A 20393-nucleotide genomic window follows, 5' to 3' on the forward strand; every position below is an offset into this window, starting at 1 on the left:
CAGACCCCAGGCCGGGAGTCAAACCTTGGACCTTCTTGCTGCAAGGCAGTGGTGCTACCAACTGCACCACCGGGCAGACTTAATTTTATATAGAAATTAACTTATTCAAAAACTCCTTTTGTCTGATGTTAACGTTAGTTTGACGATCTGAAACATTTAAAGTGAGATGGAAGAAATCTGTAACAGGGAAAACCCTAAACATAAATACCAACACGTGTGTTTCCTGTGCTATTTTACCACCTGTGTTTTTACTATTTTCAGGCTTTGAGAGTAACCCAGTGTAAGCGTGTGTGTTTGGATTACTGTGACTGTTCCTCATTGTGTGGAAACATGCATGACCTAAGATCCAGCATAAGCCCCACTCAGCGTATTAATAGAATCTGTCTGCAATGTGTTGTTGCCTTTTATTACCACCAGGTGAACGTCTCTGGCTAATTGAAAACACAGAACCTCAGTCTCCAGCTGGTGTTCTGCCTTATTGAACTGACCATCACCAGGCTTGAGAGACAGAAAGTGAGCGCAGGCTTGAAACGACCATCTGAAGAACTCTGTGGAAATTGAATGATCTCCAACAATAGAGGCTGTTGTGTGGGGGCAGAGAGCCGAGGCAGAAAGCAGACTTTGGGCTCCATGCTGCGAGCAGCTCAGGTTGTCTGCATACTGTCTGACTGGCGTTTCAGCTCTTTTCAGCAGAGCAATTATTAAAACAGGGTTTGTTTTCAGTAAAGCAGAGCCAGACCCTTCTGAAAACCATTGTCTGTTGCAATGAAAAACCCCTGTGTTTATAGTTTTCTGCCCACACAATTGCTCCGGTGAAATTGGGTCCCCGCTTGCTGTTTGGACCACTGTGTGGTTCAGAGGCAACAACAATAGCCAACACAAAGTAGCTTCCTCTAAAACGATCCCCTGTCCTCGCTGCAGGTGAAAGGACATTCAAATGTGACCAGTGTGATGCCACCTTTAAGAGAAAGGACACGCTCAACGTCCACATCCAGGTGGTGCACGACGGCCACAAGAAGTACAAGTGTGACCTGTGTGAGAAGGCCTTCGTCACTCCCTCTGTCCTGAAGAGCCATAAGAAGGTGAGTGGTAAAGGGCTCGAGTCAGACGGCTTCAATCACACACGGCAATTACATGTCTGCAGGCTCTTTAAACTGAGTTCAGATAAAATTGTAGTTGTATTTATTTGAAACACGTAAAGTTCAAACTGAATTTAAACAGAAGACACTTGAAGAAAATACACTTATGAAACATTAAATGTGATTTTTTTCTTTGCTCTTTTGAGAAACTTCCGTGCCTTGCAAAAGTTTTCATGCCTCTCGAACTTTGTGATGTTACAGCTTCAAACTTCCTTGTTTTTTACTGGGATTTTATGTGATAGACATAAAGTTGGGCTTAACTGAGAAGAGGAAGGAAAATTGTTTTCAAAAATGTTTTATAAAAAAAAAATAAAAATAAATAAAAACTTGTAAACTGTAATCTTTCAAGCCCAGTCTGATTAAATAAATGTTAGTAATCATCAATTTTTCAATATCTTGCCAGAGATTTAGATCTGGACTTTGACTAGGACGTTCTAACAGAAGATCTAAACCATTCCATTGTATGTCTAGTGTCATTGTCATGTTGGAAGGTGAACCTCGAGTCTTTTGAAGCTTCTAACAGGTTTTCTTCCAAGATTGCCCTGTATTTATCCATCTTCCTAAAAACTGCTGAACAGAAGCATCCCCGTAGCACTATGCTGCCCCCCCCCCCCCCCCTCCCAATTTTTGTTCTAGAGATAATAATTTCAGGTTCATGTACAGTGTTCTTTTTCCATCAAACTTAGTTTTTAGCATGTAAGCTAAGTTCAACCAGAGTACCTTCTTCCACGTGTTTGCTGAGCTTCCTACAGCCTACAGCCATTTCTGAGTAGGTGTTCAGTTCGGCCATACTCTTTCCATTTTCACATGATCGATTCACCACTGCTCCATTAGATGTTTAAAGCTTGGGGTCCTATTTTATAACCTAAACCTGTTGTAAGCTCCTCCAAAACGCTTCACTGCTTAACATCCCAACAGACTTCTTGTCATCATAAAGTGATGCAGCCAACTTCAATAACATCACAGATTATCGAACTTAGTGTAGTCATCCATCTTGATTTTATGAAATGAATTCCTTTATAGATTTGAAATGGCAGTTAGTCCATTAGCTCTGCGGGGTTTCAAAGCTCCAAACAGATCTTTGTGCAGATTATGAGCCGTAAATCTGACGGCGTCCGGCTTGGTTGTGGATCAAGATTGAAACCAAGCAGCTTCTTGGCACACAGCAAAAGGAAAAATTCCCAGAACAGTAGGACTGAAGACAGCCCCTCTGAACTGTGTCGCTGCTGACCATGTCTGGAGGCTGCCTGGGGCATGGCCCTGATCAAAGTTAGGTTGCCGAGGAGACGACAACTCGCTGGCTGTATTTACATGTGCCCCTTCTGACCACAACACTTCAATGTGGGCTTTAATTCACTGCAACTGCTTATGCAAACTTAGCTCTTCAAATTATCATCACAGACATGAAGCCTGAGTGGGTCTCTTTGCCTTGAACTTGGTCGGCAAATATTTTGTGAATGTTTTAAGTGAATAATTTGCCGTAAGTATCGTTGTAAACAGAACATTTAAAAGTAATTCAAAATCCCATACATGTTTAAATGTTTTTGTCCCCCACAAGACTGAAACAATGATATGTAGTGAGCATTTTTGTCTGTAAAAATGTTACAGTCTATTTCTCTGCAGAGGAACAGGCTATAACATGGTGTTGGCAGCATCATGCCATGGGGATGTTGTTTTTCAGCAGGGACAGGAAAGGTAGTCAGAGTTGATGGTTTAGATCAAATCATGTTCCTCTGTTAGAATGGCACAGTCAAAGTCAAGACTGGTAAAAATAGCTGTTCCCGGGCTCTATCCATTCAATCTGAGCTTGAACTATTTTGTAAAAAATAATGGGCAATGGGGCCAAACTATGGAAATGTTTTAGGGTTACGAATAAATTTGCAAGTCCCTGTATGTCAGATCGTTTTATGTAGCGCTTAATTTTATTTTTTTACTTTTTAACACAGTTTAACTTACTGTGGGGGTTGCACCAGTCCTATTTTATGTCCTAGCTTTTTTAAAAGGCTTCTATGTTTAGAACACTTGAACAAATAAAACCATTAAGTCATATCTAACGTCTCAACCTTTGTGTCGAATGCCTTCTGTCAACATGCACAAGTATTAGTTGAGTGCTTGATGGCCTAAGGAGACTTAATCAAGTGTCGGTTTACTGAGTAGTGCTCCAGAAAGATTAAGGAGAAGGACACAAGATTTCATTGTAAAGAATGACTTTGAATACCGTGCATTATTTAGCCATAGTCATTAGTCATACTGGATGCTGATGCATCACAGCAATGCTCTACTTATCTGGCTGCAAAGGCCAGAATTATTCAAGGAGCATTCCTGTGTTGCAGTAAAAGTATCTTTAGTGAGCCTGGATTCATGTCATATGAGAGGGTTGTGTGCGTGTCAACATGAACATGCATGCCATGTACACTCTGTACGTTGTAAGAGATCTTCTCACGTTTAGAATAATGCACAAATGAATGAAAATTGCCCTGTTGCCTTTTGGTTTATGCATGTGAAAAAAAAAGCATGCAGTAATTATAAACAACCGTCAATAAAGTCCACACTTGCAGTGTTCCCATTTCCAAGCACTCCCTCGGGCTCTCTGTGTGTGAAGGTAAAAATACCGGTGGTGTTTTGTCTGCTGTACAAACTGCACTCTGCAGCACTGATCCATCTGGAACACACATGTTCATATCAGTGGATTTGTTTGTACATTGTTGTGTGTGAGCCTGTTTGTCCATGCGTCTGTGTCAGCTTCTCTCTGAGCGTGTGTGTGAGTGTGTGGACGGGGGTTTCGTAACAAAACACCCGAGGTGTCAAGAGGGAAGCAGTGGGGCGATGGAGAGAAGGATGGGGCCCTGGAGAGGAGGTGTTCCTGTACTGCTGTTGAGTCTGTCGTTTTGAGTTTGGACCTTTCAGTGTCATGGTTCTTTCAAGAAATTTACTACAGTCTGGGAGCAGGAATCCAGAGCTGAGGGTTGCATGTGTTTGGACACTGGATTCTGGCAAATCTCCGTCATCGGTGTGCTGTCTCTGATCCGGCAGATCTGATGTCAGAATGTGCATCTTTAACTACTACTGATTTGTAGAACTTTAAAAATATAATTGCTGCTATAAAAAATGTTTAAGAACAAAAATTGCATATGCTTGGAGAGCATCTTCTACAGAAATGAAGCAGTAGATCTGGTTTGGATGATTGATGATTAGTCTCTGACAAATATGTTTTCTGATATTAAAATCCATCAGTCACAGTAGATCACATTTTCAGAAATGGAAGGATGGAAGAGTGAATGTTTTTCAAATGTTTTTCTTATTATCTACCACATGTTTCTCTTTATCCTTTCTCTATTAGACTCACACAGGGGAGAAGGAGAAGATCTGCCCTTACTGTGGACAAAAGTTTGCCAGCAACGGCACGCTAAGGGTTCATATCCGCAGCCATACAGGTTGGTCTGAATCTATTTAAATGATTGGATACTTGTCTTGTCTTGTCTTGTCTTGACCATCATTTCAACACACTGTTGGAGAACTAACTGGTTGTTCTTCACACAGTATCAGACAGATAAAAAACCTCAGTTAGTAACACATCTACAACTCATCAAGTCTAACTATCAAAACTGTTTGGAGCACATTTGAATCTTAGGAAGATGCAACATGTTGTTGCGTTGCTTTCATCAGCCTTCACACCCCCACAAATCTGAGCCCTGGATGTTCATCAAACTGCTTTAAACTAAAGCTACACATTCCTGTGTGTTTCCTTACCAACAGACTGGTGCAGAGGCCTGGCTCAGCCACACAGACTCTTCTTGGCTTCGGTCCCCACCTTTTTCTTCTCTCTGTCTCAGCCTGCTCCTGGCTGTCTTCTCCTTTTTCTCGTTCCCACCTATAGAGCCTTGAAAAAAGTATTTAGACCCCTTGAACCGTTTTCCATTTTGTCACATTAGTCACAAACTTCAACATATTTTAATGGGGTTTTATGCGACAGACCACCATAAACTAAAATGGAAATGGAAGATAAAAGATTTTGATGGTTTTTTTTTTAAATAAAAAAAGGATAAGAGCAGCACGGTGCTGCAGTTGGCAGCACCATTGCCTTGCAGCAAGAAGGTCCAGGTTTCGAATCCCGGCTTGTGGTCTTTCTGCATGGAGTTTGCATGTTCTCCCTGTAACTGTGTAGGTTAGGGTTACTCCGGCTTCCTCTCACAGCCCAAAAACATGACTGTTAGGTTAATTGGTCTCTCTAAATGAGTGCATGTGTGCATGGTTGTTTTTCCTGTGTGTTGCCCTGTGATGGACTGGCGACCTGTCCAAGGTGTACCACACCTCTCACCCGTAGACCGCTGGAGATCTGCAACACTGCAGCCACTGATACTCTGCAGGGACAAGCACGTATAGACAATAGACTGATGAGAAATGTGGTGTCCATTTATATTTAGGCCCCTAGAGTGAATACCATTTAGAACCCTTTTTCACTGTAAATACAGCTGCAAGTGTTTTTGGTCTCTTTACCAGTTTTGCACATCTGGATACTAAAGGTTTTGCCCATTCTTCTCCAAAATTTCTCAAACTCAGTCAGATTAGATGGAGAGAGTTTGTGAACGGCCATATGGAAGTCAACCATGAATTTTCAATTGGATCTATTTTTGTAATGTGACCGGATGATTCAAACACATGAACATGGTTGTATCCAAGTCAGGGTTCTCAAACTCAAAGGTCCCTGGACTCCCTGGTCTAACACACCTGAATGAAAGGGCTGAATTACCTCCTCAGCATATAATCAATTTATACAGAGTCACCCCATTGAACAAATTATTTGATTTAGGTGTGGTGAAGCAGAGCCACAACTAAAGGTTGCAGGACATCAAACCCTGAGTTTGAAAAAGTTTGAAAACCATGATATAAACCAGTCCAACTTTCATAAATTGAGACTGGAAGTAGGCTGGCCACATTGATGTAATAGTAACCAATTAGTAAGCAATTTTTAAACCCCTGCATAATTGTATTTACACATTACAATTTGTGTGGGTCTTTCACATAAACTCCCACTAAATTACAACTTGTTGTTGTAATGAGCCAGAGTGTGGAAAGGTTTTAGGTGGTATAAATACTTCTCCAACGCTCTATAAACTGTCTCCTTCCCTTTCCTGTATTTCTTGAGCAATGTCACCCTTTAATCATCTGGCCACAGACTCACCTGATGAAGCATCTACATGTTGCTGCATAGAGTTTACTAAAAGAACTGACCAAACTTAGCAAACAGCCAGATCTATGACCAGGTCCACATATAAATAAGATTTCCACTGTCTTATAAAAGCCCATCAAACACTTGTTGCATTTGCATGTAAGATTACTGTGTCAAAGTGTTTGTGTGTGTTGAGTGGTGGTCCCTTAACGAGCCCACCACACTTTGTCAACAGCCTCTTTTGTATAAGTGTGCGTGCCAACCACGTATTTGTGTGTTTGCATACATGTGTATGTGTGAAGGACAAACCAAGAGAAAGAGAGAATGTGTACCAGTGTGGTCCGCAGGCCGCTCTGATTGTATTTATATGGCATAAACAAAAGAGAGGAATGCTGGGGGAGGGGTGGGAGCCGAAGAGACACCTAAAAGAAAGAAAGGAGTAAAAAGAGAAAAGACCACTCCAAGAATCCAACCGGATGACCTGTGACCCCGACTAGCTGTAAATCTGTCCTCTCATTCTGTAGTCAGGTTTCTTTTTTCTTGTTTGTTTGTTGTTTCTTTATGTGAGGGGACAAAATAATCCATTCCTTCACCTGGTGACATCCCTGACGTCTAATTATGAGTAAGATATAATGGCACTCAGATCCCATAACTCATCTGCACAAATATACTGAAGACACTGCTCCTGATTTGATCTAAATCATAAAATACATCCAACAAAAGGAAAAAAAAAACTTAAAGACACCTTTATTTCAGACCTACCTTCAGAGGTAGAGGCCCTCAAATCTCTCACTCCTCTGTACAGCAGACAGGAAAGCTTGATCTTGTTTATCTTCCTGCTTCACAGGAACAAGTCAACACTGATTATTTACCTGCTAAACACTGAGGACTTTGTCGGGATTCCCTGGAGATTTACTCCCCACCTCTGTCATGGCATGTGAAACACTATGGAGCTTCACAAGCAAAGTCGGCAAGCAATCAGGGTGAAGTATGAAAAAGATTAAGTAGACATTTGAAAGAACATCAACATGGCGGTATTGAGCAGTACAAAAGGAATGCACTGTGTGTTTGAGTTGGATTTGGTTTCAGTTTCATTTGGTTAGAACATCATGTTGGGCTCGAACAAATTAGCTGAAGTGCCACAGAGAGCGTCGTCTTCTGAGAAAGCAGCCGTTTTTATGAGATCACTGACAACCCATAAAATGTGAGCTGTCAAAAAGCTGGATCAAGACGTCGTGGAGCTTAGCAGTCATGATGGATGTTTCTATCATTTTCTAAATTATTCTTTCTGGCCCAGTGGCGATGCAGATATCTCCTATTCCACATCGCAGCTCAGTGAGAGCAGATTTTCCCACCATGTGTGCCACTTTGTGGTGTATAACCATTGCGGGGTCATTACAAATGATTTTTGCCAAGGGAAATGTTGACAGAACCCAGTGACACGCTGTCATATTGACATCATAGGACATGTCACGTTGGCAGCTAGGATCCGTGTTAGCCCATGATCTGTGTTGCAACAAACTGGTGTGTAGTTTAGTCCCTGGAAAATTATTTTGAACACGGTCTTTTTCACATGCATTTGGGGCCAGCTTGTCTTCAGTGTCTTTGCACATATTCAGTGTTTAAAAAAAAGCATTTTTTTAACTTGTAGATTTAGGCATGATGTTTACGATTGGCAATAGTCAGTGATTCCTGCAAGCTGAGAAAGCAGAAACAGAATAAGGAGATGTCTACTGTAAACAGCTGCCAGGGCCACGATGTGCCAATGTGGGTCATCAGGCATGTAGGAGGTGATGCCCGATACAATAGACACTTGGTGTAAACATTATACACACAGTACACATAGTACTTTCTAAGAATATGTTTTCATACCCATTGAACCTTTTCACATTTTGTCACGTTTATACCACAAAAATCATTAAAGATTTCTACTGGGATTTTATGCTATAACACAAAGTAATGCATAATTATGAAGTGAAAGTTTGTTTTCAAGTCTTTACAAGTACAAATCTGAAAAGTGTGGTGTACATTTGTATTCAGCTCCTTTACTCTGATGCATTTACTTAAAATCCTGTGCACTCGATTGCAATCAGATGCCTTCTATTGTCAAATAGAGTCCACCCGTGTGGAAAGAATACTGGACAACTGAACACTTACTATAACATGACTTTTCACTTAGGCTAGGCAAGGAGATAAGGGCGTAACTTGCGGGAGGGTTAGGGGGGTTATGAGCCTCCAACCCCCCCCCCCCAATAAAATAACATCATGCAACTACACACACACGCAGTACTGCGACTGTGCAACCCGAGCACAGGCTCAATCGGAATGGCAATATGTCCATTCTGGAGAAGTCCAGAATGGCTGTTCAGTCCAGTAGCATTGGCCTGCCTCATTAAGTACCCGAAAACTGACACTGAGCGCATCACACAGGACTACAATAGGGGAGATGGCTCATTTCAGAGCAGCCGCATGGCCAACCAGAGAGTGTGAGCCTGGTAGGTGTGTGCGCCCAGGAACAGGTGAACGCAGAGCGTCTTAACCCAGACAGAAGTTAGCGTTAAACTTGAGAGCTGTCTCAGAGTGGGCTAATTGTAAGATAGCACTAATCCCTGAATAACCCAGCAAGACATGAGGCGGAGGTTCACTAATTAGCATCATCAGGGTCATGATGCTCTTTCACCTGAGCTACAGGTAGAGTTAAATGGCCTGACCATGATGGAAAACAGTAGGAACCCTCTCTGTAAGCTTCCATTAGTTAGTTAACTGTTTTATTTTTCTGAAAAATATAGAAACTAAACTCAAGGATAAACAAGGATACAGTTTTACATACATACCACTTTATGTATACATTTATTAATAACTGTAAAATTAGTACTAATAACAGGACAAAAGATGAGAGTCCAAGAAAGGTCCAGGATGAGACTTCATATTTTATTTTAAAAACCTTTTTTTCTACAGAAAGTGTTTAATAGTAAAGACAGGTTCATGAAAGAAGGAACATATTTAAATGAAATGTTGGGATAGCTCACAGCATAATTAAAACAAAAAATTAAAACCAAGTCAAATTATTGTGAAGCTTTTTTGTTTGATTCACAATAATTTACTCGTTCTCTTCCGCTTTATCCGGGACTGGGTCGCGGGGGCAGCAGACTCAGCAGAGACGCCCAGACGTCCCTCTTCCCAGACACCTCCTCCAGCTCCTCAGGGGGGAGCCCAAGGCGTTCCCAGGCCAGCCGAGAGACATAGTCTCTCCAGCGTGTCCTGGGCCGTCCCCTGGGCCTCCTCCCGGTGGGACGTGCCTGGAACACCTCCCGAGGAAGACGTCCAGGAGGCATCCGGTATAGATGCCCGAGCCACCTCAACTGGCTCCTCTCGATGTGGAGGAGCAGCGGCTCTACTCCGAGCCCCTCCCAGATGGCCGACCTCCTCACCCTATCTCTAAGGGAGTGCCCGGCCACCCTACGGAGGAAGCTCAATAATTTACATTCAATAAAAACCCAGCCAAGGCAGAGAGCTGCTACAACATGTCCTGTGTTACTTTAACTTTAAGTCACTTATAAACTGGACCGCTGTCTGATGAAAGTTAAACTATTTAGTGCCTGGGCTAAAGACCCCAATGGTTCAGACCCTAAAACGCCCCTGGTGGTGCCTCTACTTTATAAGTTAATTTGTTCCATGATGGAGCTCTTAACTGGAATTATTCATTTGTGGAATCCATTTTCCTCATTGAAATCAATTGAAACACAATTAATCCATTCCAGACCCCCGAAACACCATAATGCAGCATTCATGAATATGAAGGTGCTCTAAAAATGTTAAATATTTGTTTCTGTGTTAGAAAAAAAGATGAAGTAAAAGTAAGCCTTTCATTAACTGCTGAACTGATGTGGAACAGAAAACCTGCAGAGTAAATAGAAAGAAAACAGGAAAGTTAAGTAAATCACAATAAAACCATTTGAATGAATTTCTAAAACAGGAATGCCAAATTTGTCTGACTCATTTTACAAAAGCAAATGAAGGAATTCAAGAAATAAATGACTAGACAGAAACCTAACGCTAAACATGCATCTAGAGGTGCAGTGAGATGCTTTGATCAAGGCATATTCATATGTTAGAATGGCCCTGTCAAACGCCAGACCTTAATGAAATTGAGAATCTGTGTTCACATATTTATGCTCTTTATCTCGCGAAACAGGGCTTTTGCTTTCTTGCAAAGGATATTAGACAAAATCTCAGTCTCTAAATATACAAATGTGGGACCTATCCTTGAAAGACTTGCAGCTGCATTTACATTGAAAGGTGGTTCTACAAAGTATTGATTCGGGGGGATGGATACAAATGTATGCCACGCTTTTCAGATTTTTATTTGTCAAGACATTTAAAAAACATTTTCCATTTTATTCCTCTTCTTTCATAAAGTCCCAATAAAGTACATCAAAGTTTGTCTGTAACATGTGAAAATGTGGAAAGTTCAAGGGGCATGAACACTTTGCAAGGGGCTGTAATTGAGACAGCAACGGTGTAAATTTTGGCCTTTTGTGGAAATTCTTTAAATATTGAATCAACCAATAAAAACATTTAGCCCCTGCAGTGCAAGGAAGCAGAAAAAGGTGATTGGGTAGAAAAGAAAGCCTTAGACAACCTCAACAATGATCACTCCAGCGTACTACCCCTCCAATGTTTTCAACATTAGTCAAAGCCAGATGCACGAATGAATGAAGGAATAACAATGGAAAACCCTCTGAGTGCTTGTATGTGGTTCAAAGGGTCATTCTTGACTTCAAACTGAGAAACAGTGAAACTGATTACAGAGGTTAAAGGGATACATGAGACAGAAAATATGCTCCAGAGTCTTTGTGGTCTGTCTCAGTGACTGTATGTTAGAGATTCAGTGGTAAATTTATGTTCAGAATCCATAAGTGATCATTAAAAGTCTTCATCTTATTACAGTTTTCCTGCAGCAGAACTGCTTTTACATGTTGATCTTTCCACCAAGGTCCTGACATGTCTGAATAAAGCCACATGTTACTAAATGTAAACATTCTTTTATGCTACTTTGCTTGACACCCAAACAGAAAGTCAGAAGGGTTGAATTCCCACTGGTACCAACCACCGGGTAATAATTATACACAAAGCTTATATTCTGTTATTAACAGGTTGTTTACAGTAGATTTTTTACATACAGGGGAAATCCCAGTGTCTGGTTTTTCTCAGACTGGGTTTGAATGACATTTGCTCTGATTTGTGCCTCTGCAAACCAAACTCTAATGTTGCAGCTTTTTAACATGAGTTAAATCACTGCCATGTGAATTTTGAAACATTTGTATAATTATAGAAATGACCCTGGCAGAAAAATTATACTGCATGTGCATTTTCTGCTGTGTGCTGTAGCAGAGATTGTTTTGTGTGCACGAGATAAAATGGTCTCTGTTCTTTGTCCAAATATTGGTTTCTCATGGAGACAACAAAGGAGTAAAAACTGCTATAATTACAGTTTTTAACCTACTTTATTATTTATTATTTAGTTTTAGTATTTAGTATTAGTTTTGTTTATTTATAATTATGTGGGCTGCCATTATATTTGTGGGGGCTTTTGATATAGCATCACTTTTAATGCAAGTGAGGCTGCAACAGAAAAGCTGTCCCAGAACAGCTGGCAGGAATCTGGAGTTATTTACTCACAGATGACTTTGTTTGTCTTAGCTGTGGTCATGGTTACAATCATCTGAAGCAAAAGCAACTTATACTCAATGATTATCTGTTGCTTTGATGAATATGGCCCATTTTGTGTACTAAGACTCTTTAGTAAAATTGAGAGCCAGTGTTTCAGATCTGCAGAAATTGCCTTGCAAAAGTATTTGTACACTTGAACTTTTTCCACATATTCTCATGTTACAACCACAAACTTCGATGTTTCTTGTCGGGTTTTTGTTATGGAGCATTATATAATTGTGATGGGAAGGAAAATGATTACAGTTTTGTCAGTATTTGTTGTTTGTGCATTTGGATTGAGCCATTCTAACACAGGAATATGTTGTGATCTAAACTGTAGCTCTGGCTGTATTTTAAGGTTGTTTTCATGCTGGAAGGTAAACCTCCACCCCATACTCATGGCTTTTGCAGGATTTAACATCTCCTCTTCCTAGACTACCCTAAAATTATTTTTTGGTCTTTCCTGACCAGATCACCTCCTTCCACATGTTTCCTCTCTCCTCTAAGTTGCTTGTCGCAAACTAATAACTTCTTTGAGCTTCCGTTCAACAGTGGCAGACTTATTACAAATATAATGTGAAGGCCAGATTTGTGGAGTACGTAGCTAACAGTTGTCTTGTCCACAGATTTTCCCACTTGAGTTGCAGCTCCCTGAGAGTTACAATAGCCTTCTTGGCCTGTCAAGTTTGGTGAGCAGCCATTATTTTGGTTGGTTTGCAACTGTGCCATTGCTTTCCATTTTCAAAAGATGGACTCTATGAGATGAAAGCTTACACCTAATCCTGCTCTCCCTGGCCTGTCTGCTGTGTTCCTTGGTCTTCATGATTCTTCTCTAGTGTTCTCTAACACACCTCCGAGGTCTTCACAGAACAGCTGCACTTATATTGAGATTAAAGATTACAATTTGTATTTTACTGTATGCTATAGATCTCTGTTAGACTTTCCTGATAGGAGCATCTTCATGAAGGTGACTGTTTTAGAAAGTGGAGAAATCTTCTGATGCCCTGACCTCAGAGAAGAGGTCAAGTGTGAGGTTTTTGGCTTTGGTTCATCAACGACAATCTCTTATCATCTTTAGCACGCTTATATCACATTACCTCTGTGGTCCCTGTAGGCATGAGACACAGGGTGGAGGGCCACTGTGTGCGTCAACTGGAGGGAGCCCAGAATTAATTTGTGACGGACAGCGCTAATGTCTTTCAGAGCGGAGCTCCGAAGCTACAAAGAGTTCTCCGTAACAAGAACACAGTGCGGCAGGCAAAATGACAAAGTCGACCATCTGCTAACCAGACACACAGTCGCACATGCGCACACACATACGACACACAAGTTGGTGCCAAACGGATCGATTAGCAGACTAGGGGTGTGAGGGCCACAGCGCGCGGGGGGGGAGAGACACCTAGGGTCAAAGACATGGTGTACAGTTTCAGCACATGCTAAATCAGTTACCATCTCCGCACACATAAAGCCCCGGCTCAGCGCTGCAGCCACCCCTCGTAATCCCCAAACAATCTGGCTCAATCTTGAGAATAAGTGGGGGGTTTCTAGTTACAGTAACACTCAGCAGAACAGACGCTCATCGTCTGACACACTTAACAGACACAGACGATGGAGGAATGCTACAGTTTCCAAGTAGCATTTGTTTGTTTCCTGTTTCACTAAGAAATTGAGTTTTATTCCAAGCCTGCTGATTCAGTAGTAAACACAAGTAGTCTTGAATGGTTTATTTAACCAGTCCATATGGGAATGGCCTCCATATACAATAGCGAATTCCGTAATTTTCTCTCCTTGCGTTTTCCAGATGAGACGCACATGTTCAGAATCAAAGAGTTTATAGGTTAAGTAGGTGAATTGTTGTGTAGTCTTGTGTTTGCAGGCTGGAGTGTGTGCTCTGTATTAACTGACAATAGCCAGCCCCTGCAAAGGATGTTCTCCAAGCCACAGAGTATGTATGACACTGGGCCACTGTGCCATTAGCACAGTAATGCCTTAAACAGGACTCCCCGAAGCAAAGCAGGGCCTTAACCTGATACCGCACATGCTACATATAACCAAAGATTTGCTCTCCTCTTTCTCAAAACACATCTGGGATTCAGATTTTCCTGTTTGTCAACAAAAAGCCTCCTGCGGACTAGAGTTGTCCCGAGCTGTGGGGGAGAAGGGATTTGGGACGGATTTCCAGCTGTCCTCATGCAGATGTTTCACTATGTGTGATCAGACCGCAGATGTCACGTTAACCCTTTCCACACTAACCTGAGGTTGCACGTTTTATTTCCTGGTGTCACTGTGCTTCTCCTCTGAAGCCCTCTTGTTGGGGATTTATGGTGGGTGGGTTTAGATGTCGACTTGTATATCTGCTACATGACAGCTGTTGTAACTTTTCCATTGACAGACAGGCTTTGTGGGTTGTAAATATAAAGTGTCAGGATAAAGCCCTTGAACATGTTTTTTGTTTAAAACTACAATATGTTTTCTGTGCCGTCGGATCAACCTTTAAGGTTTTAGCTTAGACCTACTGAGAGGACCTAACAACGGTGGTTATAGCAATGGAATAATATTACTCTTCTCATATGTTCCAAAGATGGGTTTTCTGATTTAATAAGTATCTTTGCATTTTGAATCCCTAAGAAACACAGCTAATTAACCTTATTATTTAAAAGGGCAGCACATCTCCCCCATCAATGAAATCACGTGCCTGCCCCCTCAACATTTAGCCACTGATGACATATTATGGTTGAGCAAGCAGATATGAGATTAAATTGTTGTAGGGAATGATTAAGCAACAATAGGTTATGTTTCTGTTTCAGAAAATGTTGATGTTAATGTGTTCATTTTCATGGATATAAATGTGGTGCCTGTGAGAAGTTTACACACACTTAATATGGACCTGAATATCATGTTAAAGATACATTAAACCATTCTTCTTGCAGGGTGGAGTGGTTTGGTTGCATACAAATTCAATGTTTATAAAAAAAAAAAAAGATTAGGTGCATGAAGTTTTGAATTTAATCAGAATTTTTCTTTTATCAACACACAATCAATTTTATATGTACAAGCTCAATATACATCCCCACTAAAATGTCTATAAACGTTCTTTAAATATGGCAGAGAGACCACATTATTCGACCCAATGTTTTGCCAGAATTGTTAGAGTTCTCTAAATTGGTTGGCCTCCTGGGGCAGAACCAGCTCTAGGTCTTAACTAGATATTTTCAACAGTGTTGAGTTCAAGGCCATCCCTGAAGCTTACTGGTAGTCTGCTTTATCCATTTATAAACCAGTTTTTATGAAGTGTTTGGATCATTGTCCTGTTGGAACACCGCTGTGTTAATGGCTCAGCAATCTAGTTCTTGATTTGAAGCGACTTTAAAGACTCGTGATGGTTGTCATCATTATTATTTATTCTGGCCATTTGTGCAAGGCACCAATACCACTGGCAGTGAAACAAACCCTCAGCATGATGCTGCCACCAACATACTTGATAGTTAATACAGGTTTTCTCACCATTTGAGGTTCACCTTTCCTCCTCCAAATAAGAATCAGCTTTATTGGTTTGTTAACAAAAACAAGAAATTTAACTTTGATTCCACAGACCCTTAAGAATAATTTTACAGGTAAAATATAAATATACAGTTTTTGGTAGGAAATCAACAATACTTTGTTATTATTGATACTTTTGGGAATAAAAAGGCTAACATTAATCTTCTGGAATGACAATGACCTCAACAGTTTTCAAAATTAGTAGACTATGCAAAAACAAAAATGCATTTGCTCATGGAAACTGACTAATTTAAATAAGATCCACATATCCTGAGTGGCCTAACATCCAGTCAGAATTATTCTCATTTCTACGTGTGTATAGTTTCATCTGACTTGTTAGTGTCATTGTTCAGTAAATAAGGATTCAAATGCAGAACTGAACTCAAGTTTTATAATATTAAAATATTTTCAAGAAATTACAAAAAAGGTCTTGCACAAGGAGAGCAGATGGGGAGCACAGGAACAGGACCAGGCATGGAATAGTAATCCAACAGAGGGACAAGGAGTATGCCAGAGAGCAAAGGCAACAGGATCTAGCATGGATGATGAGAAGACAGGAGCTTATATACACTGAGGCAGGGTAGGAGAAATGGCAAGCAAACCAGAGGAGCAAATCAGGTAGAATGAGGAGAAGCTGTGGCAGAGAGAAGGTAGAGCAGCTGAAGGAGGAAGACTAATTAACCAGAGCAGAGCAGAAACAGAAACACAAAACCCAGGGAAAATATCAAACATGGATCTAACAGAAAATATCTCCAGATGAATAAAGAAAAGAAGAATAAGGCACAAAAGAATGAACCAATAAGGAAAACACTAACAATAATAAGCACAGGGAAATGAACTAAAGAAAGCAAGACCTAAAGAACATAATAAACTGTAAAATGTTAAATACACACATAAAAGAAAATCAAAATTCAAAAATGTCAATTAGGGTCGATTATCCAAATTGTATTAATGGTTTGAGATTGCATACATAATTATGACAGTTTGGATTAGGAGAAACCTTTACAATATATTCAAACATGTGCAGTTCAAACACAGGCAATTTTTGTTTTTGTAAATCATTTGTTTTATAATAATTCAATTTGTACCACTCTACAAAATTAAGTTAAACAGTGTCTTTAAAAGTCTTAAATTAATATAATATTGTTACCCATAATAAAAACTTCTAACCAGAACTGTAAATGCTACAGATGGTGGTTTCTAGTTTTTTATTCTTTTGACTCAGAAATTGATTTAATCATCGGTTTGGAATGATTGAAAAACATTTTTTTATCAAGTTATTTCTTTAGGGGTTAGCTTTGTGTTGCTTTAATTTCTGCACAGTTCTGTAGGTTATTACCTCTGCTGTCCTCCATAGATTAGCAATCAGCTCTTGGGACTTTTATCAGGCCAGTGGATCAGCACATAGTAAACAGATCCATGTGTCAGTTGAGCATTTGACTGACAGCTTGTCACTTTCTCTTTGTCATCTGCAGTGTGTGCTCAGATAGGATCTATAAGACTTTGACCGGAGTGCTTTTGATCCAGCCAGGAGAAGCTAGATCACTGAATGTGCTCTGAAACTGTTGGCCAGTTTGAGCTCAGATAGCAAGCTACAGAGTGTAACCACCACAAGCTTCAGATCCACAGGGGAACGTTGATCTGCATCAGACATGAACAACTCTTAGAGACTGAGCCATTCCACACAGGCAGCTTGGTCACATTTATTTTTTAGTGGCACTATTTAAAGGAATGTCATACATGAGTCATCCTTTACTTAGATATGGTTTAAATGGTTGTTGACGATTCTTTGTATTTGCTTCCGTTTGGCCTAAAGGATGCTTTTATATCTGCAATGTTTACTAACTGTTTTTCACATCTTAGGTGAGCGTCCATACCAGTGCCCCTACTGTGACAAAGCGTTCAGCAAGAACGATGGCCTGAAGATGCACATCCGCACCCATACTCGGGTACGTTTGTTTTCACCACTTACAGTATATCAACAACCATTCTGCTCTGTATAAGCACTAAACTGGTGATCACTCCACATTACTGATAGCTGTGGGATTATATCACATCTGGCACAAATGTTCACTTTGACTCAAGGATGAATTGATTCATATTTGATTCATATTCATATTTCTGTGGACAAGGGTACTGTGTCAAAAACCATTTATGAAACAAAAGCGATAGTTGAAATTTAGTTGAAATTTAATGTTTCTCTAAAACAAAAGTCCTGTGGTAGATAGAAGAGATGAAAGATAAAAATGTTTTTTTGAAACTGACTTTGACTTTTGTTTGCCTCTGCACACCAAATATGACCAACACTCAACTCATGAATATCAAAGAATGTCAAAGAATGTCTACTCATGAGTAAAGCCCCAAACACACCGAATACAATGCAGCGAGACGCAAACAGGGCTTTCTTTACAGAGAAACAGATGACTGCATATTTATGCTGGGTTGAATACATAATTAAAAAGGAAAACAGCAGCCAATGAAACAAATTGTCTTGATATTACAAATCAAAAACTTACATATGAAATTTTATGCAAATGGCAAGCTGTATCCTTTTTGTTTAGATGAGTGCAAATTTGATATTGAACTGAACTGAGTATTGAATCACGGAGGCTGCAGCTGACATTAATCACAGCGGCACATTGCTGTGGTATAGCAGATATATTAGCTTGAATGCAAATATCAAAAATGTCTACTAGTTGATGAATTAGTAGATTAAACAGGGATCCAACTGACCCAGTGGATTTTATCATATGAACTTAAATGAAAGCTATTTGTTTAGTCAGTGCAGGATTTCACATACCTCTTGTGAAAAATATGCGCCCTTAAATTTAGAAGTAGACATGATCCATTAAGTCACAGTGCAATACCTGATTAAAATCAATGCCATGTTTTTGCTTGACAACTGTTGCATCCAAATAACACATCACATTTTCTCAGTATTGCTGTTAACTCACTGACCAATAATGTTCTGGAAGCTGCAGCCTCACCTATCCATTTTTCCTGACAGCAGCAGATATTTTACCTCAACCAAAGTTTTAATATGCTGCTCCAACATGGGTTAGTTTGGTTTAGGAAACTGCTAGATTGTTCTGACAATGCATAACCAAGAAAGGGCATAGCCTTATATGTTTTTTGAAGGTATATCTGACTGGACACATACACCTACAGGCTTTAATAAACCGAGGTAGGGCATGCTTAGCTAGCCTGTTTACGTTTTGTTTTGAAATGACCTATTGATCAACTCAAAACATATTTAATTTTGGTTCCCCGTAGTCATTTATGGACAAAATGTGCCTTCTTACTTCCCGCTATACTGTTCAAAGCGAAGCAACTTAACTGCTTTTCTTTGAACATTATGAACTTTAATGACTAGTGTTTCAGCTGCTCTCTGGGCAGTTCTCTGTCCGACACTGAGAGCTGTCTGTGGACATCTGAGCACAGTGAGCAGAGCCAATCACAGGAAACAGACAGACCAGAAGCCACAGTAGTCTTTTTTACTGGGAAATCATGCCTAAGGTTGAAGCACTTTTTTTAGAGGAAAAACCAAGATTTATCAACAAAATAATATCCATGTCCGTTTTGCTGACCATGGACACAAAAATAGGCTGGGATTTTTTTATTTACTATGCAAAGCACTGTTGCATAGATCACTTGGGATTTGGCTGACAAACGACAGGTTGCAAAGGACTCCTGATGCAGATCATTTAAAACAATGCCTTGATCGAGGCCTCAATACCCAGGATCAGATCAGGGCATCACTAATTCTGTTTATTTCTCATGCTTTTACTCTAAGACAATGTACATGAATGAAGCTGAATATTGTTTGCAAAACTAAATGAATGGTGAAGATTTAAAGTAAACGTAATGTGAGTCAGTGTTCAGGGTGGGGAAAATTAAATGATTAAAAGCAGGCTTTTCACCTTTCATACGTTTATTTCCTGAGCTGGGACACACTGCTCCTTCCTCGGCATCGGTTTTCAACATATTAAAGCTTTTAGCCAAACAAAACTTTCTAAGCATCTGGACATGTGTGTCACTTATGACAAAATAGACTTGAAATGTGTTTTATATAGGATCTCCATCATCAGCTTGACTGTGACATTTGCAGCCTGTCAGCATAGTACATTAAAACATTTTGTTCTCCTTTTAATGCTGTCCAGAGTTTTACATTGCTCTGCCTGTTGCAGTGTGTCAACAGCGGAGATATCCCGTTGGTCTGTCTCTGTAGAAACAGGCAGATGTAATTTTGTAGTGTGCTGCTGATTAAACTGACTGATGTTTTTGCTCCGAATATTCCCAGATCTGCCTTTGCTCACGGTGCTCTGAAATATGGGCTGAACAGTTACAAACAGCAGAGCCGGATGAAGTCACTGTTGAGAAAAACTAATGTCATTTGGCTGAAGGAGCTGCAGCTCACTGTTAATGAACACATGATTTCAGATGGATGAAGTTGGGGTTTCATGTGTTTTATTCAGCAAACCACATCCCTGGCTAACTAAAATGGAACATGTCTGATGCAGATATCAGCCTCCTGTAATTTTCATATTTTTAAATTTCAAGTTTAAATGGATGTGCTTTAATCAGATGTTCTGACTGAAGATACATTTGCAAGGTTTAGTGAGGTTTTTAATTGTTTGTGGCAGGGTTAAACTAGTTGGACAACAATAAACAACAGTTTATGGAAAGTAGTATTAGAGAAGCCCTGATTAGAGATTTCTGATCAACAACTTTTGTAAAACTCTTAAACAATGAGTAACAACAAAATATTCTTTTACATTTACTAAATAAATTGAAAATAAATCTGGATTAATAAAATATAATAAAATTAGCCC

At 40.0% G+C, this 20393-nt stretch overlaps 1 protein-coding gene across 1 annotated transcript in view; it reads left to right on the top strand.

The window, feature by feature from the left end:
• Nucleotides 1–20393, top strand: part of prdm5 (PR domain containing 5) — a 74338-nt gene that overhangs the window by 43145 nt on the left and 10800 nt on the right. Inside the window, exons 12-14 of the mRNA XM_047373945.1 lie at nucleotides 922–1082; nucleotides 4480–4573; nucleotides 17425–17510. Coding sequence (XP_047229901.1) covers nucleotides 922–1082; nucleotides 4480–4573; nucleotides 17425–17510 — 341 coding nt within the window. The remainder of the gene's footprint in view (nucleotides 1–921; nucleotides 1083–4479; nucleotides 4574–17424; nucleotides 17511–20393) is intronic.

The sequence above is a fragment of the Girardinichthys multiradiatus genome, chromosome 9 (assembly GCF_021462225.1).
Source record: "Girardinichthys multiradiatus isolate DD_20200921_A chromosome 9, DD_fGirMul_XY1, whole genome shotgun sequence".
NCBI classification, from domain to species: Eukaryota; Metazoa; Chordata; class Actinopteri; order Cyprinodontiformes; family Goodeidae; genus Girardinichthys; species Girardinichthys multiradiatus.